Genomic DNA, 26,862 nt, shown 5'->3' on the forward strand with positions numbered 1-26,862 from the left:
CATAGTAAATGGTTGACCCAATATAAGATGACCCATCTTTTTTAGTACCCTTTTTTGGAATTAAAAAAAAAAAGAAACAAATCATAAAAATGAGCTAATCCGCTAGACAGCGGATACAAAGCCACAGTTGATGCACATATCAGCCTCCGTATTATATGCTAATTACTTAGCATTGTTTTTCCATGAACAAACGTAGGTTCTTGTACAATCAAAAGAATTAAAAACAAATTCATGTTTACTTGTTTAATGTCAGGATAATAACTGGTACACATTACATTTTTTTTGTTAGCGCTTTGACAGTTTCTCATCTTAAAATTGGCACCAAAACTCCTCTTGTGTTCATCACTTACTTGCCCAACCTTTGAGACAAATTTGTCCTACGTGTCTTGTGTCAAGGTGTGTGTAAGTGACAGGAAGAAAAGCTCTGGTTTGGAGAAGTCATTTGGCGCCGCATGTTGATTTGCTTGTATAAGACCGCTAGTCTTTTTTTCAAACTTATATTTGGTTCAATGGGGTATTTTATTATTATTTTTGAAAAAAAATAGCAAAAAATGTTAATTTTTTTTTTCTCCAGTTATCTTTCTGAGATTAGTTTGAAATGTAAAGTGCATTACAAAAAAAAAAAAGACAAAATTGCATGAATGTTATGTCAACTGTGCTTGTTTTGTGCCATCAGGCCTCCTCGATAACGTGACTGTGCTTATTGGAATCGCGTACGCAGGCAGAGCGATCGCAGGCGTCATCAACCAGCCTTTCTACAACTACCAGGTCCAGACCAAACTAAACGATCCAGCTTCTCTCACGCATCACTTTGTGGTTTAGCTTAAGATGTTTGTCTTTTGCAGCTTGGGCCGGGGGCAAAACTGGGAAGAACCATGTGGGGAATTCTCGGAGTGGGTGCCTTTGGATTTCAGTTGCGGGAAGTGCCAGACGATAAACGCATTGTCACAACCACACGTTCACATAGCAACAAGCTCGTAACAGACTGCGTTAATGCCATGGAACCTCATGAGGTTATACGAGTGGGCGGTGCAGGAAACAAGGTAGGATACGTTTCATTGTTAGAATCAACTCTCTTCTGTTGCTTCTTTTTGTGTGTGTTTGTTTTTTTTAGGGCTGTCAAAAATAGCTTGTTAACAGCGGGAACTAATTTATTTATGTCAAATTTTTTTGTGTAATTAACACATGCACATCCTATCAAGCCACACCCCTCTGTTTTGCCGGCAGACGGAAGCGTAGTCCCACACAGTCGCAGCGTCTGATGCTCTTTTATAACTTAAATCTTACCCGAATTCATAAACAGCAGTGCAATTCCAACACCATGTATGTATTTATCTCACACAAACACATCTCTCGTCCCCCTCGGAACGACTCTTCCTCATTGTCACAGGAGACCACGAGATGCATTCACAGACACTCCGAAAATCACAATGTTTATTATGCGCGTATGCGGTGTCTCAAGCAAAACAATAAGTGGATAAACGTACCACTCGCTAATGTTACCGTCACTATGGAGGTACGAGTTCATGCATTCAAGTATTGCTCGGAAATCCCATAAAATACATCGACACTCAAAACTTAATTTAACTTAAATTACTTGGTGCCTTTGAACGAAACTCTTTGTGGCTCGTAATAACACCGTTAAAGTGTGTATCAAATGTGACTTTTTTTTTTTTTTAAACAGAATCTAGAGGCTTCTGAATACTCGCTAAATATAGTGACAGTCGCTAAGTTGGCATGAATTTTTAAAAATGCAATGGTCTCATGAAATTGTCTGCAGATCATTCAGCTTGTTGAGGGGAAGGCTTCTGCATATGTCTTTGCAAGTCCAGGAACCAAGAAGTGGGACACGTGTGCTCCTGAAGTTATTCTGCATTGTGTTGGAGGTATACATCATTTCGGATTCAGCCGCTAATGAGTCATTAATATGTCTTAACAAGCATCCCGTTTCTTTTCTTGCCAGGTAAACTGACGGACATGCATAACAATGCATACCGCTATGATGCTGAAGTGAAGCACCTGAACTCTGCAGGTGTTCTTGCAACACTAAGAAACCACGACTACTACATCAGCAGAGTACCACAGTCGGTGCTGCAAGCCCTGAAGTCTGGCTGAGCCTCATCTACTGTATGTGCATCTATTACACACACACACACACACACACACACACACACACGGCAACTGTAATGGACCCTTTGTCATTTCATCAGTTCCAATGCGGGTGCTTTTTTTTTTTTTTTTTTTAATGGGAGTTCATCAAGACATAAGAAATCACTGATTTGACTTACAAATCACCTCACCATTTAGTTTGCATATGAAAGAAGTGCAAGTTTGCTAATGCCCCGCCACATTCAGTCGATTGCTCCGAAAACCGTCGTACAGTACTGTACTGTTATGTATTTCTATTGAATGCAGAGTAGTGATTCAACAGTGGGATCAAGTCATGCAATTAAATACCTACTCTTCCTGATGGATTATTCTAAGGCATCTGGTTTCTATCTAGTCCAGGTTTCCAAGGAAAATGTAAATATTTGTGCATTGGCTCAGGTTGACAGCCCATGTCTACGTCACAAGTGTGATTTAGTGTTGAAGCAAAGATGCTCAGGCACCCACGTGACTGCAAAGGGTTTACAAGCCTTTTATATTTGCGATAACGCCAACTATGCAAATATTGAGCCCCTGAAAATGTACAAATTCTACCAACAATGGCTGTAGTTCCCAAATGGTAAAAATTCATATTTTTGTGAAACCTGAGATTAAAGTTGAATATCATTTGAAATATTTAGTCACAATTGCATTTAATGTGTTTATATCTCCTCAGTATAACACAAATTTGAAACCTGTAATACTGTTTGACCATGGAGATGGCATTATGGAAAGAATATACACAACAGTACCATACCGTGTGTGACCTGAAGGGGCGCTGTACACTTTTTTTTTTTTTTTTTTAATGCCACTCCAACCCAGCATGTTCTTGGAAACTGTAAAGGGTATCATGTTTAAATCATTTTCTGGCGCTATTGGTGGGCTTTTTGCTATGGAGCCCCAATTTCAGGGAAGGTGTGTGATTATACCAGTTCAGGAAAAAAAACAAATAAACTCACCTCTACATTCCAAGGTCTACACATGTGCAGACACTCAAATATTACATCACAATTTACATACTAAAACAAACATTGTATTAAAAAAAAGATAGTATGGCAATGTGACTCGTTAAATGTACAATCCTTTAGCAGGATCCCTTCAAACTTTGGATGCAAATGGCATCAGAATTTCAGCAGAATGTTTTTTGTAGGTTTGCGTCAGTCCATCTTTGGTTCTTCTTTCTCAATCTTATATCCCGATTATAGGACTCTACAACCAAAGTAGGTACAAAAATCATTTTTATAAGTGCAACAATCTCAGATAAACATGTTACCTGATTACACAGTCGGTAAAGAGTTCAAGCACTGTGTAAAAAAGTCTTCAGCTGTAGTGTCTCTTCCACGGACAACCTGTCGTGGTAGAAGCTCAGTCCAGTCAGCAGTTCGATGTCCCGCACGCGGGCGGTGTGCAGCTGCATCCAGTCCTCCACCCACGTGAAATCTGAGCCATTCTAAAGAGAACGGGAGGACGACACATTCAGAGGTGCAGCCATTGAAAAGAGTTTGACACATGACGGCGTTACTCACAGAGCAGCTCTCTGTGTAATCAGCTCTGTGGGGCAGGATGAAGGACCTAACTCGAAGAGGACCCTTACAGTTCGAAGGACCCAGTGTGGAATTGCCACAACTGGTCAGGATCACAAAGAAATGTGTGGGGATGTGGGCCTCGTTCCTGGAGAAAGAAACTGTCAATTCTGGGAAGTGTGTCCTAAAAAAAACCCTACAATATAGTTACTGGGTGCGTAGTCTATTAAAGCACAAACCGCAAGGGTCTCTAATTAGTGCAGGGTCCAAAAAAAAAAAAAACATTGCCATTAACCGCTGTGACTGTAGGCAACCTCCTGGTGTAGTTCACAAGATGGCAGTAGCTGCATTTAAGTACAAGTGATCAGCTTGATCTACCCCTGCATGCACTTTAAAGTGTCCCAGTTAACAGCTCATTTTTTTGCCATTCAGGTAATTACTACTTGTAATTTCCAGTGTACTACTTGCACTAGTCATTTATTCAACAAAGCCTCTAAAAATGTGAAGGGCTCACGGTGCGGATGGCTTGTAGGCGTCAACTTTCCCATTATAGTCTTCATCAAATATTGGTCCACTCAGTACGTTGAGTCCATCCAGCTGCTCTGCATAGTTGGGAAGCAGGAAAATTTGGAAATGAACCCAAACATCTGTTAGGAGGGAAAAAACCACACCATTTTCAGTATGTGGGCTATAGTTTAATAGTACATGGTATGTATGATTAAATGGACTTAACTGTAGTGGAGTTTTTATGTTATTTTGTTGCGAAAGTGTCCTTGCCATGCAGTAGCACATGCTTGCCACTCGGGGTCAGCATTTCCACACTAATTCAACATTTTTTCACTGTAGTTTCCATTTACTGGGTGGTCCCAGGGAAAAGTTAGTCAGAGCTGTGTTGTTGGGTACTTTTGCCTTCTTAACGCGTTCATCACACACCCAGAGGATTGTTTAGTCATTGGGGCTCTGCCTTTTTTTTGTTTTTTTACTAAATGTGAGTTGTAAGTTGCTAGTTACATAGCCATGTTTATATACGCGATTTGAAATATTGTTTATCATCTACTAACAAATGTGAATGAGAAAATTCTATTTCCTAGGCTAGATAGTCACAATACACTAACAGCTTTGTGCTGACAAGAGTGACTCTCAGCGTCATCTCTAAAACTCACAGTAGCGGTGCTGCCGCCCTCGTGTGTCTACTTTGTTGTGACTGTGAAAAAGGTTGACACCTTCGGTAGTTTAGATCAAATCTGTTTTCCTCTCGCCTTCTCTGCTCTGCCCCACCACTGTTGCCTACATTTCAGTAAGAAAAGTAGCTATTGGCTGTCATAGAAGTCGCTGGATGAAGTCCTTGTCTAATTTGCATATGATGTAAAATACTGTAGCATAACCTTGCAGGAGAGACAAAGAGTAAAAAAAACAGCTTAATTGCGTTTAGAACTACAAATAAACTTGATTCTTGGTTAAATTAAGATTGTCCATTTCATCAAAATAACTTCATTTTATCTCTGCCTCTCAAAGTGGACGCTTTGTGCTATAAATGATCACTGAGAAGGATACAAATAAATTATGAGTTAAAATATATTCTTAACGGTTTTCATTCATTTCAACACCTGCATCACTGATGTGCAGCCAGCGAGCCATACATCACACAGGTGGTCGGACAACCTCACCTTTAAATGCAGGGAACATTGGCACCATGTTGCTTGTGATGAGTGAGTCTGTTAGTGGTCCATCACCGTTCAGACCTTGAAGAAAATCAGAGAAAGGTTTGTGACTCTCCTACCATTTGAATAAGCTCTGCGTCTTCCTACTATGTTTTGGACACGTTGAATTGTACAAATAAAACCATGACCATCTTCTGGCCTTGTGCAGATAAACTGAGAATCAATAAGCTAATCAATTAAGGTATTTCTCTTGCAATTCTTGTTTCCGACTAAAGGACAGATTCATAAAGCCCTGAACAAAAGGAATAATTGGGTGGATTTTTTTTTTTTTACATTACATTACATTACAGTACAGCTATGAAACATGTCAGCTTTAATTCAGCATCCTGCAGGGGATGATGGAGCTGTGAGCAACACACACACACACACACACACACACTCACTGGGGTAATGCAGAAGGCCGTAAGCGTTGTCACACGTCTGGCTGGTGGCCGGTGGAATGCGAGGGTCTACGCGAACACACGCCTCCAAAGATGGAGCCAAGAAAAACACTTTAAGCTGAAAGAGCAAAAGTCGTTATATATATATAAATAAATAAAATGACATTGCCTGATGAATATAGGAGAGATGGCTGCCTGACACATACAAATAAAATAAGTCATTTAAAGTTGAAATATCATTTTAGCTTTTTCCTTTTGTCTTCAAATGTTAACATTAAATGTTGCCCCAGTGAATGTGGATTTTTTTTTTGGTCCAAGACCAAGCCTATATCAGCAAAACACTTTCTTTCGGTTTTGGCTTAAAGAAAAAAAAACCTCAAAATCTGAAAAAAAAATATTCTTTATATTGGACAGAGATGAAACCTGTATTCTGCGTAAATGGAAATATTAGTAGCGGGGGGAGAAAGGGAAGCCCCTACTGACACTTGGAAGCCTCCTGCATATCATCAATGATTTAAAGCCAATATTTTCGGCTTAAATCACCACATAATGCTGCTTTGTGTGTGAGTAAGTCACTCCATAGACGTTAGACACCTAAATTGGTCACATGCTCAGAATAGAATCAACTGCAAGTTGTGTTTCACTGGACACCTGCAAGTAAACAAGCGGAAACATGGCCCAAAATAACACGTGGAATGAGAGACACCACCAACATAGCTGGGGAGGCCAGAACCGGGTGTCAATACCGTGGGTGGTGCTGGATACGCAAAATGTTTAACCTCGCTCTATGGCGCCTGTTGAGATCAGTGCGAAGGATGAGCCCAATGGGGAGAACACTACTGTGGCATCTAAGATATTTACATGTCATGTTGGGCAACTACTGTATAAAGCTAAGAATACAAATGGGAAATAATGCAGGGTTTACTTCCAACATGCTTAACAAGTCACATTTAGGAACAGCACAATTCAACATGGCAGTTACTCATCATTTGTTGACTTACTGTGTTTATGGCCTATTTTCTAATCGGGGAAAAAAGGAAAAGAATGTAACACTAGATGGCGGTTAAAAAAAAAAAAGACAATGGAGAAACAGTATACTGTATATTGTAGTTAAAGCTAACAAACATTGTATACAATGAGATAATATAAATGTAATATTAGATATTATAATAATAATATAGATAATCAATGGACCTATTCCTGTCATGTGTTCTTCCATCCGGTATTTTTTATTGTTGAACGTTTAAGATATCTTAATTAAGTCTTTAATTAGAATTTCAAATGATAAAATCAACAGCAAGAAAGCTAGTGATGGGGTACCCACATTTAGGGTCTATAATCAAAATAGCTTCTCCTGCAGAGGTCCCCAGACCCGAGTCCACATCTGTCTCCGCCCCAGACGGCCTTCTATACCGACCCAGAGTTATTACACAATTTTAAAGTACACTTAATATAACACATTTTGGGAGAATTTACGCTATACAACTATGTGTATACATTTGTGGTCATTACTGTGGTAAATACTGCATGTGCACAAACTAATGGAGTGTATTGTGACTCCACCCACACACACCTAAAGCAAGAAAAGTGTATAAAAACGGCAGTTTAGTTAACATCCGTTCATCCGAATACGTACAAACCATTTTCTTTGTTGACCAAATTTTGTTTGTGTTTGTGTTCAGGCACTTTAAGTTGCTGTGTGCAGTTATTCATTAGATGCAAATATTGGGGGCTCACCTTTACCTGGCCTAATGTATTTACATAAAAAGGTGTACAATACCCAAATGTGGAATGACTCACTCAGCCTGAGGTCACTGTTTACACAAAGACTCAACCATTTAATGAGAACAGTGAGAGAAACTTGAGCCGACACGATTGTGGAGATGAGTAACAGCAGCTTAGAGGAGGACTTCAAACCCTTAAAACCTCATTCACTCTGAAGCCAAACCCAAACCACCCGCCATGGCTATGTTTAGGGATGAAAGACAGCTTGTAGCAGCCCACTCACCACACGGGGGACGGTGTACGACACCCAAAGAGCCATGTGACGGTCTTGGCTGTATCCAATAACGTAGTCTGTCTGGTGAAGCAGACAAAAGGTGGCGTCTGGTAGGACGACGCTGGGGACGCCGAAAGGATGGTGCAGGCGGCGTAAGGTAGCTTTAGCTAAAATAGAAAAAAACAAACATTACACTTCAAACTTCTAACACTAAATTAAAAGGACAGGCTTGTAAACAACCATAACGTAGTCCACAGGGCATCTACAGAGTTTTCCCAAATGGAGGTATGAATTTGCTCACATACAGTAATTGGTTCCAGACTTGACCATAAGTGAATTTCCACGAAGTAGGATTCATATTTTTGTAGTTAGGAGTATAGAACAACTGTTTGACCTCAGTGTTTAACATTAGAGCCCTCTAGACATGTAATAACACCCCTATAGTCACCTTTACACTTGTATTACCCAATATTGTAGACATAACAGACTCACATGTTAGCATTGGTAGTGTGTCTTGTTGATCCCCCCCCCAGACAGCGTACTTCCTCGTGGCACCTAGTGACCAGCGTAGAATTCTTATACACCTGACATCTTTGAATGAGTCTTCTGAATGCCTTATATTTGTATTTGTATTTTTGTTCATTTAGCCATTTTTACGCTTGAAAATGTGTAATTTAGGCCAAGAATACATAACGTTTGCTTAAACACGCATATTTTTTTTTTTTTACTAATGGGCCAACCATAAATCAGCAATACTGTAATTAATTTATTATGAGTGAAGACGTGAAATTCAAACCGCAATGTGGCACAACTAAAGTAGTTTATTACTTTAGTTTTTATAATATCAAATAGTGCTACCTTGACTTACAAGTGTCCCAACTAGCAAGTGTGAGATACAAAACCATTGACCGATTTATTGCTTTGAGTTGCACGCTAGTTAGCATAAAGAACGCGATAACCTCCTCCCAGAATCCGGTGTCTCGTGTTGTATATTTCCGAAAGAAATTATCGAAAAACATGATAAAGGTCTGCGTGTATCAGACTTGTCGGAGCAGTACGAGCGTAGCACTTCTATGATCTGCACCATACTGAAGCAGAAGAAAGCATTTGTAAACACCTGGAGAAGCAGCTCACAGAAGATACCGTGACAGAGGCTAGTCCGCAGGAAGCTCTGATTTGCTGCAGTAAGTACATTACAAGTACAATTTTCTTACTTAAAAACTCATAACCAAAAAATATTGGTGCTTTTTGGGGGGCCCGGAACAGATGAATGGCATTTAAATTCACTTCAATGGGGAAAACTGATTTGACACACGAGTCATTTAAATTCCGAGCGCCGTCACAGAACAAATTACCGCATGATTCACCCCATTTGAATCATCACAAAGAACAATGCTTAGTTAAACAATGCATAGGCTAATATATGTCAGACAAAACTGGAGTATTGAACTAAATAGGACTCAATGCAAAGAAATGTCAAGAACCTAAGCAGACATAGCAGAACTAATCTGTAGCTCACAATAGCACGTGGGGAAATCAAAGTGGCAGCCAAAAGACCACCCACTTTTGCAGCCTGTACCCCCAGATTCTGCAGGAGTGATTGCATCTCTACGGGAATGCTAAAAGAGGCCATCAGCAGTTGCTAACCCTCTTAATGTATGGGGGTGCTTGCTCTTGCTTACTCAACCGCAGGGTTTGGCTGCTATTCCTTACAGAGAAAGTTTGGGAAAACATTTTATAGTCTCCACTGAGTACAAGGTGACATGAGGATGCTGGAAAGCATACTGCTCAAGTCAAATGCCCAATTAGCACGATGCACCATTAACCATTTAGGCGCCAGAGTCTTTTTTCAGTTTTACGTTACCATATCAAAAGGTTGTAGCTTGAAAATGGTTCAAGATAAAGGCATACTGGAAATGAGAAAAATCAGCAGTATGACCCAAAGTCTGTGATGTCGCAAGGCTCAGAATTTGTCAGATCCGCGTCACCACGATACCGGCTCATCAAAATGTCTCATCCACTTGTGATACTCTTCATCTCCCAAGCAAAACCAGCCATCATAGTCCACACCCACACGATCTTGAGCACCACTGCTGCCTCCACTGCTATCACATGTAGATGGATATTTTATATCTATAGTTATAGATGCCTGATATAGATCTATTATGCCTGTGAATATTATCATTCATCCAGGTCATTGTATTCTCGGGTCTTATCTATTAGGAATGCATTTTTTGCCGCGGACTCTCCCGCGCATGCCACTATTCCTGCGTTTTGTTGTTTTACAATATTCCTGCTACCCCCGCTCACAAATGACAACCCACCACGTCCCCTCCTGCCATCCCAAAGATGGTTAAGCAAAGCATCGGCTAAAGTATATGCTGCTTGTGGACTGACGGGCGGACCCGCTGTCGCACGTGCACGGTAGTTGAAAGTCATCTGATGTAAAGTATTAACTACATAAGGGACCATGTTTGAAGAAATGGCTTGTTCAGCAATGTTGCTTGTACCTATTTTGTGACTTTGCCACTTAAAGGGCTATATAACACACTCTAGTTATCTTCTATGCGGTCTTCAAACCATCATGAATGTACACTTAATACAAAAAAAACAACACTCACCATCACTTCTATTAATCATTAATCTGTTCAACTGTTCCTCCTGCAAGTATAATGTGTATTAGTTCAAATATACAGCAGGCATGCAAATACACTGGAGAGGAGTGGAAGAAAAGAAGCATTTGACCTCATCTGTTGTTCTGGGCTGGCAGGAGCAATTTAGGTCGGCAATGGGGCGGAGGTTACTGGTCTCACAGGGGATGTCATGGGAGAGCTGTGCAGGGTGAACAGGGAAGTGGACTGGACGTTTCAAGAGGTGGTTCAGACTCCCGTGTGTACCGTTGTTTGGAGCAGGAGGAACACCCAAAAGATCTGGAGTGCATCATGTAACGTGCATCAGGTCATTTAAGCGATCAAAATTAAAGCCAAGCAAAATTTTGCATCGCAGCACACAACTACGGTGCATTAAAGGACCACAGAAATCTCAACGCTTGATGAAAGACCACTGAAGCATAAAAAACATCTAAGAAATGATAGGCTTTCTAACAGTGCTGTATGTATGTTGTACATTTGACCTGTATTATTATGCATTTATACATTTATGGTGAATGAGATGCATGTTCTAGCTACAGTACATGTACTCATTAAAGCAATGCTAAGACAACATAAGTATGTAAGACTAAGACAGTGTACAGTAGGTATCAAAAGAGTTCAGAATATGGTTAAAACAACTTAAATCTGTACTTTATAAAACTATACAGTATATTTCCATTAAAATCATTGCTCGCTGCTCAAGTAACACTCTACATATATTAGAATGTTGCTTTTATGGAGGAAAAAAAAAGTACACAACAAAGTGTCACTTACCGCACATAAGGTTGTAGAGTTCAATGTTCTCAAAAGGAGGCACAACAGTGCTGCTTTTAAATCCTGGACCATAACCGATGAAGATTGCCTGGAAAAACATTGGGACCTTGGTTAGAGTCATCCATTTGTTCCAGACGCTAACCGAATCAATTTTCCTCATAAGAAATCATGTAAATCCAATCAATCCGTTGCAGAAATGCAAAAATGTTTTTGCATTTTTTTTGAAAAATAATTTTACCATTATATATGTAAGTGCAGAAAACGATTCAAAATGCGTATAAATATACGATGAATGAAAGGGATTAATGAACATTTAAGGTTAATTTTACCTTGGGGACTTTTAAATGACATGCATCAGACTAAAAAACCACCATATTTCGACATTTAGCTACTGTATTTCGATAGAAATAATATAACCAGGGGTTTTCATTTCCAGGAAAGACAATAAAAGGAATGCAACTCCACCTATAAAATGATTGCACCTTCATCAAGATATTTAACATCACCTTGATAAACCAATGTTTGACGTCTATAAAGCAGATATTTAAAGGAACATCGTGTGTTTCTCACCTGCATGTTGGTGAAGACGTTATCTGAACCATGGAACCCGCCCGTACAGTACTTGATTTCCTTCCTGTTTCTGCACACAAATTCAACTTAATTTTATCCGAGGAGCTAAATAGAAGAAATTCTGTCACACAAAAGATGAGTCTATATTTAGTTTTAGGCTCAAAATAGCAGTTTATCACGAATCTACTGTCCTAAAGTTAAAGTACTTTTAAAGAAAGCTGCACTCACAGGACAGCACAATGTGATGAGCTCCAATACGATACATGGATCAAAAATGACACTGTTAAATAATGCTGAGTTTTGATTGACACTGTTAGAGCTATTTAATACTTGTAGCTAAAAAACAGGGAAGCCAAAGTATTACAAAACATCTATGAAACTATGCTCACTGCAAACTACAGTACATAAAACATTTTCTTGACCCAAAACAGTTGAACACGCCAAAATCCAAATTCAAACCTCTCTGGTAAAATATGCCTGAAAAGTCAAACAAATCATAACAAACTAAGTTCAAATTATCACTGTGGGCAAATTTGGTAAGTGTGGGTGCATTTTTTTGTGATTCCGCCGCAAAAGCATACCACAAATGGCAAGTGTGATGATAGACGGGGGTGCCGCCAGGGATTTGGGGCCCCCCGAAAACAAAATATTCTGAAACATTGAAGCAGGGAAACTACATTGTTTAGTATTAGCGACGGGAGAGAAGGACAAAATGCGTGACTTTCCAAGGGAAAACGAGAGGGTGGACAGGTATAAATTACGTAATGATTCAGAATTATTTTCGGTCATGCCCCCTAGGGGACTGAATTTTTTCATGTTCACAACCTGCTAATGTGTACAAACCCCTGTATGAGCTGCGTGCACTAGCATCGTTCGAGAGTCAAAGACGAACAGACTTGCCGACCTTGAATTTCATGAGTATAGTCCCCACTGCCTCCCACTCCTTAACTTACGCCCCTCGGAGGACTGAAGTACTGGCATACATAAATGAATTTGAACCAACCAGATGCTCAAGTAAATAGCATGTAGCTGGAAGCATGATGGAAAATGACTTTCATTACAAAAATAATCAGAAGCCTGTCAACAGCACTAATTTTACTTTGTAGTTTTATCAGTGGCTGCCTTCTTTTTATACTTCTATGACAGCTAAGAATGTTAGTTACTTCAAAAACCAATATGCCTGAAAATAGTCTTATCCTCTTCTTGTATGTGCAATGAACTCTTGACACGTTAATAGCCCCCTATACTAATACATATATAAATACAATATATTGACTGTTCAAAGTTGTCCATAAAAGGACAGATGAGCACCTAAGTTAGTACAAATGATCACTTACAGCGCCGCCTGCCAGCCTTCTTCCATATACAGGTGGCCTCTCTCTATTCTCACGTTGTTGGCAAAATGCAGCCGTTTGGGGAGGTGCTCTTTAAGATACGGCCTCATTTGCTGCTCGGGGGTCCTGCACTTCAGAACACACACAAACCGTGAAGGATCAACACATAGCAGTTGGTTTGACAAGCAGATAATCTTTCATGCACTTCTCTCAATACAAAATGTCACGTTTGGAATTCTCTGCATACCGACAGGTTCTTCATCAGGCCCTCGTAGTCAACTGTCGGGAGGGGGCGGGGGGAGAGAGAAACAAAAGAATATTCACAGTGGGCACAAGGTCAGAGGCGCCTCTTGAAACCAAACCGACACTGTGAGGGATGCTGCTAGGGTGGGGAGACGGGAAGTTGGCAGTTATCGTGGGGGGAACTCACAGGAAAAGAAGTCATCTGGGAGGCTGCTGGGTCTGATACGAGCAGCTGGGCCTTGGATGACAGTAAAGTCGTCAGTGTTTTTCAGGTAGGGAGACACAAACACTGCCCTTTCACATGATGCTTCTTCCATGCCTACGGGAAAAAAAAAAGAAAGCTTAATGGTGAATATTTTGTCACTTTATTTAAATACTGTACATTACAGGGTCAATTATAAGAAACACTGCTTTGGCTTTGTTAGTAAGCAGAATTGAGCAAAAATGACCCTGATTGCCATGAAACATTGTGGATAGAACCCATTAACTTTAGCGGATTATGTGAATACAAATATGGTCATCACATTTGGTTGTAAATGGGCCCATCACCCCTCCTGCCCCAAAATTGAAATGGTCTCATTCACACTGCCACAGGGAGCAGCGGTATAAAGATAAGGAGCGATTCATTTTTTGGAGTATTAATACGTTTACCCCAGTTCCAAAGTTGATACAGTCACGCCTGGTCGTCCGAAGGGGACACTTGTGTTTAATCAATGCCATCGCTTCTTCTGCTACTTATATACGACAACCGCCCCCTTGCATCAAATAACCACAACAACTTGAAAAAATAAATATGTCATATAAGCAGTCGCTTCTCCTAGCAGTTATTAATGATAACCGACACTTTTGACAATTCATAACATCTGAAATAATACAAAAAGTCAAGAAAGTTTAAGTAATGCAGTGTTATACGAAGTGATGGCACAAGTAAACATGCTGTATCACAGGACAATGAATGGACTTTGCATCCATGTTACATGTTTTTAAACTGGTGTCATTTGCTGACCGCATTCGAGTTACGTCGCCTTCGTCTTTACTGCCGCTATATTGTGTTTATTAGCTAGGGTAATGTGGTAGCACCAAATTTGTTTCTGGCAGTCCAAATTTATTTGTTGCAGGCCGCCACAAGTAAAAACACTGCTGACGTACTAGCCTGCTTGCCAACTTCGACAACGACTTTCCATCAGCATGAAATGCTGCAGCTGATAGATGGCAGAGTCCCTCTGAATGTTCTGAACTGCTATTTCCGTGCCAGTGTCGTATTTAGCCGACTTCATGTCGTCGTCCTCCTTCGGGCCACATTTAGTCTATACTGACTCAACAGTGCCACTGCTGGTTGCAACAAATTACTGCACTCAATTTTGTCTCAATTGAATCGAGACACAAAGCCACCAATTCATGAATATGCCCATTTCTTGAAGAGGTAACAAGGGCGTTGCCATAGCAGCAGTTTTATTGAATTGAACATGTCTCAATCAAAACAACGAATGAAGGGTTCTGAAAAGGATGTTTCCACTTTTATCCCGGCTTGTCACAGCGCTGCGTACTTTTAGTCTTCTACTGATCTGACGAGTAGATCTCCAACTGAATGTCACACCGACTGTCTGAACTAATTTTTGCCTTAAAAAAAAAATCCCCCTTTCCGAACCGCTTCTATCAACTCCTTAGCAGATGGCTTTGAAAGGACACTTGAGCACAGACATCTGCCCCATGCAAGTACAAAACTCTAGCAAAGTGGTTTTAGTAAAGAGTCTTTTTATATGGGAAAACAAAATTGTCACAACATTTGGTTGCCATAAACAATGTTGATGCTTTGCCATGCTGTGTAATCATTTGCTGGCCGCATTCTATTTACCTTTCCTTGTGGCGAGTTGGTGTACAAATACAGAATGACATGAAATAGGCTGCTTTGTTTTTTTTTTAACACACAGGTAATGGTTGGAACACTGCCCAGCAGTTGCATTGTATTTTGGAAATGTAGGTTGTGTACTTGCACGAGGAGGTGCATTTACATTTCTATTTTAAGATACAGCTGGGAAATTTGTTTACGCAGTCATTTTCTAGTTCCCCGTTGGCATGCGAGTACAGGTTAATGACAGCAATGAGTCAACCAAGTCAAACATTTGGAAGCAGACTCTACGCCATCTAGGCTTCAGTGCGGGCTCATTGGATGTCTTACAACTGGGAAACCACACAGACTTAAGACCGCTCGCACCACGATGGTTGGTGACCTCCAACTTACACCATCGTTCTGGGCTCTCTGGTCACATACTTATTTCAGTAAGTTCATTCATTTAGGCTGCTCAACTGCAGTGGTGTTGTTATGGCAGCAGAGTCAGGCCTCCACATTCATAATCAGCCTGCTGAACCCACATGAGCCTCGGTTTATGGTTTCCTATCTTGTGTTCTCAACTCACCATGGTCCGATGAAATGATAATGTTGACACAGTGGAGCAGGTTTCTCTGGATCAGGCCATCCATCAGGGTGCCCATAATCCGGTCCACGTGCTTGAGAGCATCTATGACCTGAAGTAAACAGTTTAAAACGTTAGCGAGGTTTCATCGCAATCTGCATGATGTTGTCATAGTAAGTGTTTTAGGCTGACGAAGCGTGAAAGAAAATACTGTGTGTATTTATAAACATGAAAACTTACCTGTAACAATCTTTAACACTGCTAATAACTAAGAAAATTGCATTTTTATTATTATATTGAAAATATAATAGTATTAATATTAATTCACTGCCAAGTCAGTCAATTTAGAGAACTGTATAACTCATACTTTGATCATTTGTTAGCCAAATGCCGTATCTTTACAAGCAAGTCCTTCCATAAGTAGAACTTTTTTGGTGTTGCAGTTGAAAGCAACAGCATAGTTGGTCACTACTACTTTCATGTCCAAGCAATACCTAACCTGCGTGCTTGCTGGTCCATAGCGGTGTCCTGATGAGTCAGGCTCTTCCAGGTACAAAGTGTAAAGGTCAGGTCTAAAAATCACACATTAAGCAGTCAGGTCCTCTGAGAGCAGCGTGACAGCCCGTTTTGGGTTGGAAACCTGAGATACCGTTTTTCTTGCGCCAAATCCAGCCACTCAAACAGCGTTGACACTCTGGTCTCGAATGCGGTGCTTCTGTGCATGAACACCAGCAAACAGCAATATTATGTAACACAACATTAAAGTAGAGCATTGAAAAGGAGGTTGTGTTGTGTAAATAGTGTCACTCTTACTTATCGTAGATTTTGTAGAAATCCGGGAAGCTCCCATTGATGGCCACATCTGAGCCGGGCCAGAAGAAGGTTCCTGTTTTTAATTTGTGATGCTTGGCGGTGATCCAAACCTGAAGAGAATATAACAATATATAAAATTTGTTTTCAGATCTCTGAAATAACCTCTCTCCCTTCCAATTAATGCCCAGTGCTCTTTGCGGGTCAGGTAAATACATAATTAGAGCATTTACGACACATAGCGTCATGGTTGCACACCATCACTTACTGGTTCTCCTTGGTACCATTTCGGGTTGAACTTCTCCTCAGTTTTCAAGCTGAAGAATGCATTCCGGTTTACATCGTACATCTTGTTGTCAACAATCCCATGAGATTCCGGGTACAGACCCTATAACAATTAAAGTAGTAACACAAATTTGACTTATTTGTAGATTCGAAACCCAGCAGTGATGAGGGGACAATGCAGTGCAGGTAGAAGTTCTTCCTACATCCGTACATCCTCCCTCTACAAAGTCTAAGGAAGTTGCACGATCGTACACAAGATGGTGAAAACATGATCTGAACGGCCCAGGCAAGACTTACGGTGACGATGCTGTAGTGGTTTGGGAATGTCTTTGTGGGATACATTGGCCTCAAATGTGGTGTGGTTGTACCCCAGGCTCCTGCAACACAATGTTTGACATCAGGATGCGTCTTAAACCACACGGCGCACAAAGAGCTTTTTTGTGACTTACGTAACTTGGTGATCACGGGGAGGTGGCTGCCGTGATCTTTCAGATATTCCGCCCGGAAACCATCCAAGGACACCAGGATGAGGGGAGACCTGGTGAAACTGGGCACGAGGCAGGAAGATTAGTAGGATGCTTTCAACGGTGTACTAATAGATTTGTTACAGGGAGGATGGATAAATACTGCATAGCATGACTTATGACTCTTAGTGATTGTTGCCTAGGTAGTGTGGGGGGAATGCAGTACAGTACAGTGGCTCAGTGTACAGAGAACACAAAACAGCCCTTTGAGGCCCCAAAAGAAGAAATAAAGTCACCCTAAGAACACTGGAAGACAAGAGGAAGACAAATTTGTCTGATAATTCACCAAAGATTTCTGTACTGTTCTGTATTAACTATAAAAGATACTGATGCAGTGTTTCCCACAGGACTGCAATCTATTTGTGGCACAGGCACAGCAGCTTTGAGAAGAGTGATGCGTACTTTCATGTTAGTTTCTAGAAGTGGCCACTAAGACCGGGAAAATTTGCTATATTTGTTGCTCGCGCCGTTTTGAAAAAGGTGCCCGAATAGTCGCAAAATACAGTTGGCAACACTGATCCCTCCTGCTACGTGTGATTATTCTCTGGCAGACCCGGGCACGTATGAGGTGTGTTGAGGAAACTACAATGTTACAAAGTCATCTACTGTACAGTGGAACGACAAGCTACATTCACAGATAGTCCTGTTCTGTGTTTAGTAGCCTGCTTGCGAACTTTGCTAGCCTATGTAAATTCACTAATAACTTTACATCAGTAGGAAATGCTGCAACTGATAGATGGCAGAGTCTCTCTGAATGTTCTGAACTGCTATTTCCGTGCCAGTGTCGTATTAGCTAACATGTCGTTCTTGGGGCCACAACTTAGTCTTTACCAGTGCTTCCCAAATAGTGGTTGAAAGGGATGTTTCCACTCTTATCCTGACTTGTCAACATAGCGCTGTGTACTTTAGTCTTCCACTAATGTGACAAGCACTTCTTCAGCTGAATGTCACACACGCAATGTTTGTCTAAACTAATTTTTGCTGAAGAAATTCCCCTTTAACAGCTTAGCAGATGGCTTTGAAAGGACGCTTGAGCACAGACATCTGCCCCATGCAAGTACAAAAAACCCCAAAAACCTTTAGCAGAGTTTATATGGGGGGGAGGAAAAAAAAAAAAACTGTCAACACTGGGTTGCCGTAAACTATGTTGCTGCTTTGCCATGTTGTGTAATCTTTCCGCAGACCACTCAAATGCAAACAGGCAAACTTCAAGAATTGGGGAAGGTTTCATTAATAACTTGTGAGCACCAATTTGCATTTTCTCAACATGACAAATCACGCCTGCGGTTTGCCAAAAACGTAGTGGAATGAGGATGTGAAATAAGACGACACTGCATTTAAAAATAAGCACGGATCATTTCATTTAGAACCGGAGTTTGCTTATTTTCCGCCCATGTTCTAATAAGTCTGTCTGGGGCACACATGTCTGAGTACTACGAGTCATTAGCCCCGTTTTCCACAGAGAGTTATTTTTCCACACCATCACTTCCACCACAAAAAGTTGCTTAAAAAACAAAAAACTGAGGCAGCGATAAAACAATCCTTTTTGTATTCTGGGACCACAGCTGCCAAACAGCCTGCTGCATGGGAACAATGGCCCCCACTCATACCGCAAGTCAATGCTTTTATTTATGAAACTGGCTACTTTACATAAAGACATGAACATGGCTCTGATGTTTATGAAAGCAGGACAGCTTAGACTGGAATACAGCGAAAGCTCCAAGCGTGACACGGACTGGTTTCCATATTGTCGTCATTTCAACAGTAGCAACTTCTAGGGGAAAACTGCTACAATAAAAACTACCCATTACCCATACAGGCAATGTTTTAAGTTACATTTTAACATTCTTTACTTTCATCAAAGTATAGAGAAGTTACCGACTGCAAGAAAGTCAGCAGTGTGTACCACTACACTACCAGTGTTGCTATATACTGCCTAAGTACCGTAATTGTGTCAAAAAATACACACTCTACTTATTTTTCCCCAAAACTTTGGTTGAATTCTAAACATCTACACTTTTTGGAGGGTCTGCTGTCCCTGTGTTATGTTCACTTTAAATTCCAGAAGTTCAAAATAATTACCCTGATGGACACTGTGGCTTTTCACTTCCCAATGACGCCGCCTCATACTGCAGCCAGAGCTCACCATCACCTGGAAAATGAAGAGGAGTGTCTGGGTTATATTTTCTGTATATATGGTCAATTCATAGACGATCCCATCATGAGGTCAAAATAATACAGAATAATGTTTACTATAGCTACATCTAGGACGAGGTTATCTCTTTTCAAACTGGGATTATGTACATTGTGTTTTACTTAAAACGAGGCTACTATATTGATACCCTTAATGTTATGTTCACTGACCATGCAGGACAGACTCAGCTGTCAGCCATTCCTGTGACTGCTGACTCTTAGGCTGCTTAAAAGTCCTCCTGCCCACTCCTAACATGTTTCCACCTTAGGAGCTCTCAAGACCTAAAACGCTTGGTGAATAAAAGCAAAAAAGGAAAGGAAAAATTCTAAGAACAATCTTAGAATCCAAGGAATTGTAAGATTTTTCTAAGAGTGACGTCACTAAGAGCTACTTTTAGCCTCAGGATGCTTTGTGAATACGGCCCACGTGTTTAAGATATTTCCTGGAATGTTGCTTCTCATCTGATCACATCTTCTGGCTGGACATGTGACAAAAACTTTCTTAGCATGCTGCTGAGAAACTTACGACCTCGCCAGACCAGTAGTGCGGCTTGGATGAAAAACGACCCATTTCTGTCTCTGGAGATTATGTGGTGGAGAGTAGGTGAGGGGAAACTCTCTCGCAACGGAATCAATGAAATCCTTCTTCAGTCATTTCTTCTATTTTTGAACTTGTTTTCCAGGAAGGCAATTTTGTGAGACTTGTACAATCCCCCACACAAAAGATGCACCGATCTGTCTCATGCCAAAATAACACTGGTGTGGTTGTGGTTAAGTCGTAATTCCTTCCATATGGTTTTCATTCTACATTAAATAGGACATACTGTATCAGTCAAACGGTGGTGTCACAACAGAGAAGGCACCCCACCCAGGATGGGGACAGCTGCACAGTCAGCAAGGCAGCTGCTAAGATACACGAGAAGATTTGGACAACAAACCGTTTGGGTGTTGCAAGACTAGTTTCAAACTGTCTTTATGATAACTGTATCCTGTTGTATGTCACCACTCTCTCAGTACTGTTTGGTTAGGTGACCCTCCCCTTTGCGGTGTTCCAATTACTTATCTTGGCAAACGGGGACATTCTTGGAACCAAAAAAAAAAAAAAAAAAAAATTTGTAGCCTCAGAGAGAAAGAAAGTATCAATTTAATCTTACTCAGTTGACAAGCAAGTCCTTTAAATTAGGCAAAAGCTGTTGAGTGTTTTTTAAACAGCCACAGTGACGCCAAGGATATATAACAAGGGTGAAACGTTATGCACAGTGATACATTTGCACAAGACATGCTTCAAATTCCTTGCAGTAAAGACTGCGCGGTGAAGCGTCATCATCGGTAAAACCTACCTTTCTCGCTGCTGCTGCTGCTGCTGCTGCTCAGAGAAAAGGCCAGTGCAAGGATGATCAACAATAAGCAGAGAATCAGAGCCTGGAATAAAAAAAAAAAAAAAAGAAATTCGATTTTCATATGCATTCGGCATATATTAAACTCCAAAGTTTTCATTCTTCAATCCTACTTTTTTTTAATCTTCTCTCCATGTGTTTGTTAAAGGGACCGTGTGCAACATTTGAACGTACCGCAAGCATTACTGTATATGTCACCACGCACTCGTTATGTTTGTTGTCAGCTAATGATAGCAATTTGGCAAAGTTTAGCTAAAAAAAAATTGTTGGTTGCCTCTCTGAGGCTACTTCTTTGTGTGTGTATGCCCAAGCACGTGTTACAACCCGCCTCAAGGGCCACAACAAAAGGAGACACACCGGATGCACGGTTAACCAAACAGTACTTGATTAAAGCAAACTAAACCAAACCGGGCCAAATTAAGCCAAATGAAACCTAATCCAAATATGACCTAAATAATAAAACAATGTAAGTGAACATCAGTAAATGTAGAGTGTAGGGTGTGCATGCCTGGAAGTGTGTATGTGTATTGAAGAGTGTAAACCTACAGTCAACAAAAACTAACAAAGCAAGCTAAAATTGGGAGTAGGACCTGCTGCATGTTCCCAGGCTGGAGAATGAGAAGCAGAGACTGATTAGTTGGCAGCTGGGTCTTAAATCACCTCTGACTCCTAGCCGCCACAGGTGCTGCAGGTCACCCAACCAGCTGACAGCGCCCCCAAGAGGACCCTAGGGGCCGTAACAATACCAGCAGCCGTGAGTGACAGCCATGAACGCCAGTTATTTTATTCAGGCCAAAGGAAAATTCACGACAATTTTCACGCAGTTTAATTTATCCATCCTGCCACAAATTAATTTGGACCGCCACAAATTGATTTGGTTTGCTACCGGTTTTCCCTGAACAAATTTAATGCACCTGGTCTGTCAGAGAATAAGAGGACCAACTTAGTGAGTGTTTTGCGATATCGAGCAAGTAATCAGTAATTAAAAAAGCGACTGGCAACAAATCTAATGAAGAATCCTTGGAGACTGGCACGAAAGCACATATCACTCTTCTCAGCGAGCAGACCGTGCTGCTGTGGGAATGTGGGGATGGGTCTGATCCAATCCAGTATCAGTATGGGGTTCAGATAACAGCGGAATTCACGGAAATCTCCGGAGGTCGATCCATGAGCCAGGTTTGTGGTTTGCTGTTGTCAAGAAACGTAGCTTGAAGAATATCAGCAAACGTAGCTGTCTCCACATATGCACCGCATCCATTCCTCCTCACTCACGCCACACACACACACACACACACACACACAAGCGTTCTGCATGACACGTCCACAGCCACACAAAATAGTTGGACATCACTCTTAATAGGACACAAAAGGTCCAGGTCCCTACAATATCACACAACGCACCACAATGAGTGATATTAGTTACAGTAATATTAATGATGTTGGTCAATATACATCGCAAATCCACCACTCATGACACATGAACGTCATCAAGCAAGCGCTCTTCCTTGCATTTCACATAGTTTCACTTCCTCTGTTAAGCCTGACTGCAGTTTACAAATAGTCGATGTAAGCTGAAGCTTGCCGCACGGTGGTTAGCATGTTGGCCACACGGTCAGGAGATCAGGAAGACCTGGGTTCGAACCCCGTCTGTGTGGAGTTTGCATGTTCTCCCCGTGCATGCGTGGGCTAAGTTGTCCATGGGTATGAATGTGAGAGTGAATGATTGTTTGTGTATATGTGGCCTGCGACTGGCTGGCGACCAGTCCAGGGTCTACCCCGCCTCTCGCCCGAAGTCAGCTGGGATAGGCTCCTGCATACCCTGATGAGGATAAGTGGCATAGAAAACAGATGGAAGTTGAAGCTTTGCCATATAGACTGTAACATCTGCGAATTCGTCATCCTCATGTAAGCAAACCCTTCCGAGGTATTTTGCCAAAAGTGAGAGAAGCCGCTCTTTGCTCGTCATAACAGAATGTGAGCTAAGTCATTTGTCCTTGCGGAGTCGTACGTTATTGTATTTACTCAGTGGGATCCACTTGAACCTCTTCAGCCATAATTACTAAGAATGAGCTATCGTTTATTTCCATACCCAGATGTTCTAATCTGCCCCATCTTTCCCACAAATGACTTTCAAATGTTACTTTTGGCCCCCCCTGTAATTGGAAGGCAGCTCCTTGCTTGGCTGCTTGGTTTATACTGGGGGCGGGGCTTTATAATTAGAGGGGATTTTTGCAGATCAGTTCATGCAGTCAGGGAGAGCCCTCCAGTTTTATCATTGGTGCAGCCACATCAGACCTGCAGCACTGCACTACTTATTATGGATGAGTTGGAAAAATATTGATAAAATAGCTTGATACATTCCAGTCAGTGTTGTCAAAACTTCCTAGCATGGCTGTGTCATTTTTAGAAATCCACCATAGGATTATATTCATACCTGTCAACATTTGCATTTGAAAATAGGCTAGAGGAGGCCGTAGGCGTGAATTGGCAGCCACAGTTCTGCACGTCTACCCCAGGACAGCTGTAGCTACAGATGTAGTTTACCACCACTAGTGTGCGACTGAGGAGTGAATGAATGATGGGTTCACTTCACTGTGAAGTGCTTTGGGTACCTTGTAAGAAGGCGATATATAAAAACAAGCCATTGTTATTTATTATTGTTGTGTAAATGCAGATTAAACAGCGTTAGCACACGGTACCGTGCAGCTCATTGTGTTCATTTATGCAGGCAATTTTGACTTTTCTTTGGCCTCTCCTCACTTCTGCTCTCTAAATATTCACAAACAAGTCTTCAAAAACACACTTTTGTCGGTTTCAAACTGTCGTTATCTCCATGCCCTTGTTAAGATGGACTGCTTTGTAAACAAATGTTGTGTCATCCATGGCCTTGGACAAATATTCCCTCCTGATTCTGTTTTTTAGTATTTGGGGAATCACCTGCCCTGAGTGACTGATTTAGAGCAGGCTAGAATTCCTAGACAGGTATGAAAATATGCTGTGGTCACAGCGTCTGTGTTGGTGTGAGGGTTGCTTTTACTGCCGCTATACGGGACGATATAAAGGGGGTGAGCTGGCTCCTCTGCAAGGCTTTGTGGTCTGTGAAAGTAAACAGCCTGTCTGGTGAAGACGCACTTGGTACACACTTGACAACATTTTGTAGGTCTTCTTGGCATTTGGTGTGTTCAAAGTGTCAAAGTGAGCTCGCATTACGGGAAGCACTGATTTGATCTCGGAGTAATTTCATTTTTCAAGTGCTTTCCATGTTAAATGTTAAACATGTTAAAGAGGCAGTATGAAGTATAGACACGTTCCCTTTTAACGTCTTTAAATTTCAATAATAATCTGCAGTGCATGAGAAAGCGAAATGGAAAACATACCTCACTGACCTCATGGTCATTTATTAACAAGGATATTGCGCAACACAGCAGCAACGGAACCAATGTTGTAATAGCAGTAAGGCACAAACTGCTCAGCCACAGTTGATAGTGCTTATGAGTTCATTGTAAACAACAGCACGGCGAGTGCCACATGCATGAGTTTCACACCAACAGCGAGTTAGCGAAATGATCATTTTAAAGCGCATGCAGAGGTAAATAAGGGAACCCTGCCACACATGCTTTGTAGTGAATCAGAAGAGTCGATTCCCAAAGAGTGAGAGTCTGCGCCCCAATTTTTGTTTTCCTTTTGCACATTCAGCTCTCGCTCTCAGCTCTGCTCGGAACTTTGCTTTGATGGCAATGCCTTCCGGCCAATCACACGTGAGGATATAGGATCATACCATTATGTGAAAGTAGAGAGAGAATCTTCACAAAAAAGCCGTTTGGGAGCTGAAAGATCCGAAAGACCCGGCTCTCATGAGCAGTTACTGACAGTTTATGGAATTAATAATTTCAAAAAAAGCCTTGGATCAAAACTAACACAAAATAACTAAGTATAGTTTATTCCTTATTGCATCTTTAACACGTGTTTTTTTGCAAACTCTTGCATAAGAGTCCAGTTTAACAAGGACTAGTGTTAGAATTACAAACAGATGCATGGTGGCTGTTGCATTTCAGGAAACACCCGATTGGAGTCTCCAGTTTGCCACATATGTCTCTAATCAAGGCTTCTCCTGAGACTCTTTGATGCCATTTAGCTTGCAAAAGGTGCTCACAGAAGATACGTCGCTAAACTGCTGGTAAAAGTGTGTGTATTTTTGTACTGCAGTACACTCAAAGAGTCATAGGGTTAGTTTAAGCAAAGATGTGCATTCCGGATTTAGCCTACCCGTGAATATTTGTGGCTCGGCTTCATTCCACAAAGAGTAAACAATATATGGTGCTATTTTTTTTCCTCTTTGGACAGCGTTTTAAGACGCAACTACCTGCATGTGGTAACATTACTTGTGTACAGTATAACAACCCTGTGTACATAACAAACTGATCCTTTGACCGGACTGTGACCTCACTAAACGTCTCCGTGATAGAAAAGCAACAGACAAATTGGGTATACCTGCACAGTCTAGTGAGAGCTGTTGCAAACATCCTGCCTTCACTAAGATAAAAATGCTCATTTTGGATTGCAACAAGTCGTGGTTGTGGTTTGCAGTAGTGTGCTACTGCACAGCACCGTACTGAGAATTGCATTCAAACTGCGTGTCATTGACTTTTGAGAGGGCAGCGTTTTACATTGATCACTTGGATTGCTTTTCTTTCTTTTTTTTTTTTTTTTATAATTGGATTGTCAGCGTTCCTAAGCTGAAACTGCAAGTTCTGCTGAAAAATAGTGTCACGAATAGCGTCATAAACACATCCCCTGTCACTTTGCTCTTCCGGATCCCAAGCAGACAAGAGGCTCTGCATTTCACCAGCAGCTGGAAAAAGACCCTCAACCACGAACCCACACTAACCCCCGACTGGGGTGACACTCCTGGCCTCTGTCTTTTGGCATTGGGGTGTCAACATCTTGTTTCCGTGTTCACACACACACACACATGCAGTAGGGATGGGCCATACTACAAATGTTGCTATCGACCCGATACAAAGTAAAAACAGAGGCCACTACTGCCGATACCAATGTTTTTTTTCTTGAAATTTTTTCAAGGTAATTGGATCATTTGTAATTTGCTGATCATGATTTTACGAACTGACTTATTTGTGAACAACTTAATGATAGATAAATACAGTGGAACTTTGGTTAGCGTCATTAATTAGCTCCAGAAGGTACGCTAACTGAATACATTTTTCACATAACAAATAATGTAAATCCAATTAATCCGTTCCAGAAAGCCAAAAATGTTAACATAAAACACATTTTTATCGTTTTACAATGATAGTTTGACATGCAGAAAACAATTCGATATGCATAGAAATACATATAAACGATAAATGAAAGGGATAAATGAACATTTAAGGTTACTTATACTTCACTGAAGACGTGATTCTTGACGACTATCCCCAAAGCCACGATCAACCGACACCACCTTAATAATTTGACCCAAAATGGGGCCAAAGACGGTTGCGAGTGCCAGCATTTTGATAAGAAGGCGAGGAACGCTATTGAATATGAGAAATAACTCATGACAAAACAGGAGGGTGGCGTCCGTGTGGTGTCTCTGCCACATTAACCTTAAATATTCATTTGTCCTTTCATTCGTAATTTATATGCATTTAGAGTTGTTTCATGCATGTAAAACTATAATTCTAAAACTATAAAAACGTGTTTTGTGTTCATACACATATAGACAGGCGAAGTAACCGGCTCCGGTTGCCATTGTGTTCGCTAGCTAACAAGCTAACAAGTAAAGACGTTTTCTGATCAATGTATATATATCTATATATATATATATATATATATATATATATATATATATAAGAATGCAGATGGACTGAAGGCAGTGGATTAATAACACAACAAGACG

General features: G+C 41.0%; 2 protein-coding genes across 7 annotated transcripts in view; one reads left to right on the forward strand and one right to left on the reverse strand.

The window, feature by feature from the left end:
• The window catches only part of bpnt1 (bisphosphate nucleotidase 1), a 69,403-nt gene that overhangs the window by 2,419 nt on the left and 40,122 nt on the right, over positions 1–26,862 (forward strand). The window contains exons 6-9 of one of the 2 annotated variants that reach the window (XM_054760972.1): positions 677–768; positions 846–1,043; positions 1,781–1,886; positions 1,964–2,127. In XM_054760972.1, the coding sequence (XP_054616947.1) occupies positions 677–768; positions 846–1,043; positions 1,781–1,886; positions 1,964–2,115 (548 nt within the window). In that variant the 3' untranslated portion in view covers positions 2,116–2,127. Of the gene's footprint in view, positions 1–676; positions 769–845; positions 1,044–1,780; positions 1,887–1,963; positions 26,752–26,862 lie in introns of those variants that run through there. The other variant, XM_054760971.1, reaches the window with a different exon arrangement.
• Positions 1–26,862, reverse strand: part of enpp1 (ectonucleotide pyrophosphatase/phosphodiesterase 1) — a 28,292-nt gene that overhangs the window by 555 nt on the left and 875 nt on the right. Inside the window, exons 2-24 of one of the 5 annotated variants that reach the window (XM_054760964.1) lie at positions 20,907–20,988; positions 19,456–19,525; positions 17,299–17,396; positions 17,147–17,226; positions 16,833–16,952; positions 16,568–16,677; positions 16,404–16,469; positions 16,254–16,326; positions 15,758–15,866; positions 13,528–13,659; positions 13,345–13,376; positions 13,101–13,228; positions 11,764–11,833; positions 11,194–11,281; positions 10,514–10,698; positions 10,390–10,429; positions 7,778–7,935; positions 5,773–5,887; positions 5,336–5,410; positions 4,183–4,315; positions 3,672–3,816; positions 3,419–3,595; positions 6–3,354 (exon numbers count right to left, since the gene is read on the reverse strand). In XM_054760964.1, the coding sequence (XP_054616939.1) occupies positions 3,443–3,595; positions 3,672–3,816; positions 4,183–4,315; positions 5,336–5,410; positions 5,773–5,887; positions 7,778–7,935; positions 10,390–10,429; positions 10,514–10,698; positions 11,194–11,281; positions 11,764–11,833; positions 13,101–13,228; positions 13,345–13,376; positions 13,528–13,659; positions 15,758–15,866; positions 16,254–16,326; positions 16,404–16,469; positions 16,568–16,677; positions 16,833–16,952; positions 17,147–17,226; positions 17,299–17,396; positions 19,456–19,525; positions 20,907–20,988 (2,262 nt within the window). In that variant the 3' untranslated portion in view covers positions 6–3,354; positions 3,419–3,442. Of the gene's footprint in view, positions 1–5; positions 3,596–3,671; positions 3,817–4,182; positions 4,316–5,335; positions 5,411–5,772; positions 5,888–7,777; positions 7,936–10,389; positions 10,430–10,513; positions 10,699–11,193; positions 11,282–11,763; positions 11,834–13,100; positions 13,229–13,344; positions 13,377–13,527; positions 13,660–15,757; positions 15,867–16,253; positions 16,327–16,403; positions 16,470–16,567; positions 16,678–16,832; positions 16,953–17,146; positions 17,227–17,298; positions 17,397–19,455; positions 19,526–19,737; positions 19,857–20,906; positions 20,989–26,862 lie in introns of those variants that run through there. The other 4 variants (XM_054760969.1, XM_054760967.1, XM_054760968.1 and 1 more) reach the window with 4 other exon arrangements.

This window comes from Dunckerocampus dactyliophorus, chromosome 19 (genome assembly GCF_027744805.1).
Source record: "Dunckerocampus dactyliophorus isolate RoL2022-P2 chromosome 19, RoL_Ddac_1.1, whole genome shotgun sequence".
NCBI lineage: Eukaryota > Metazoa > Chordata > Actinopteri > Syngnathiformes > Syngnathidae > Dunckerocampus > Dunckerocampus dactyliophorus.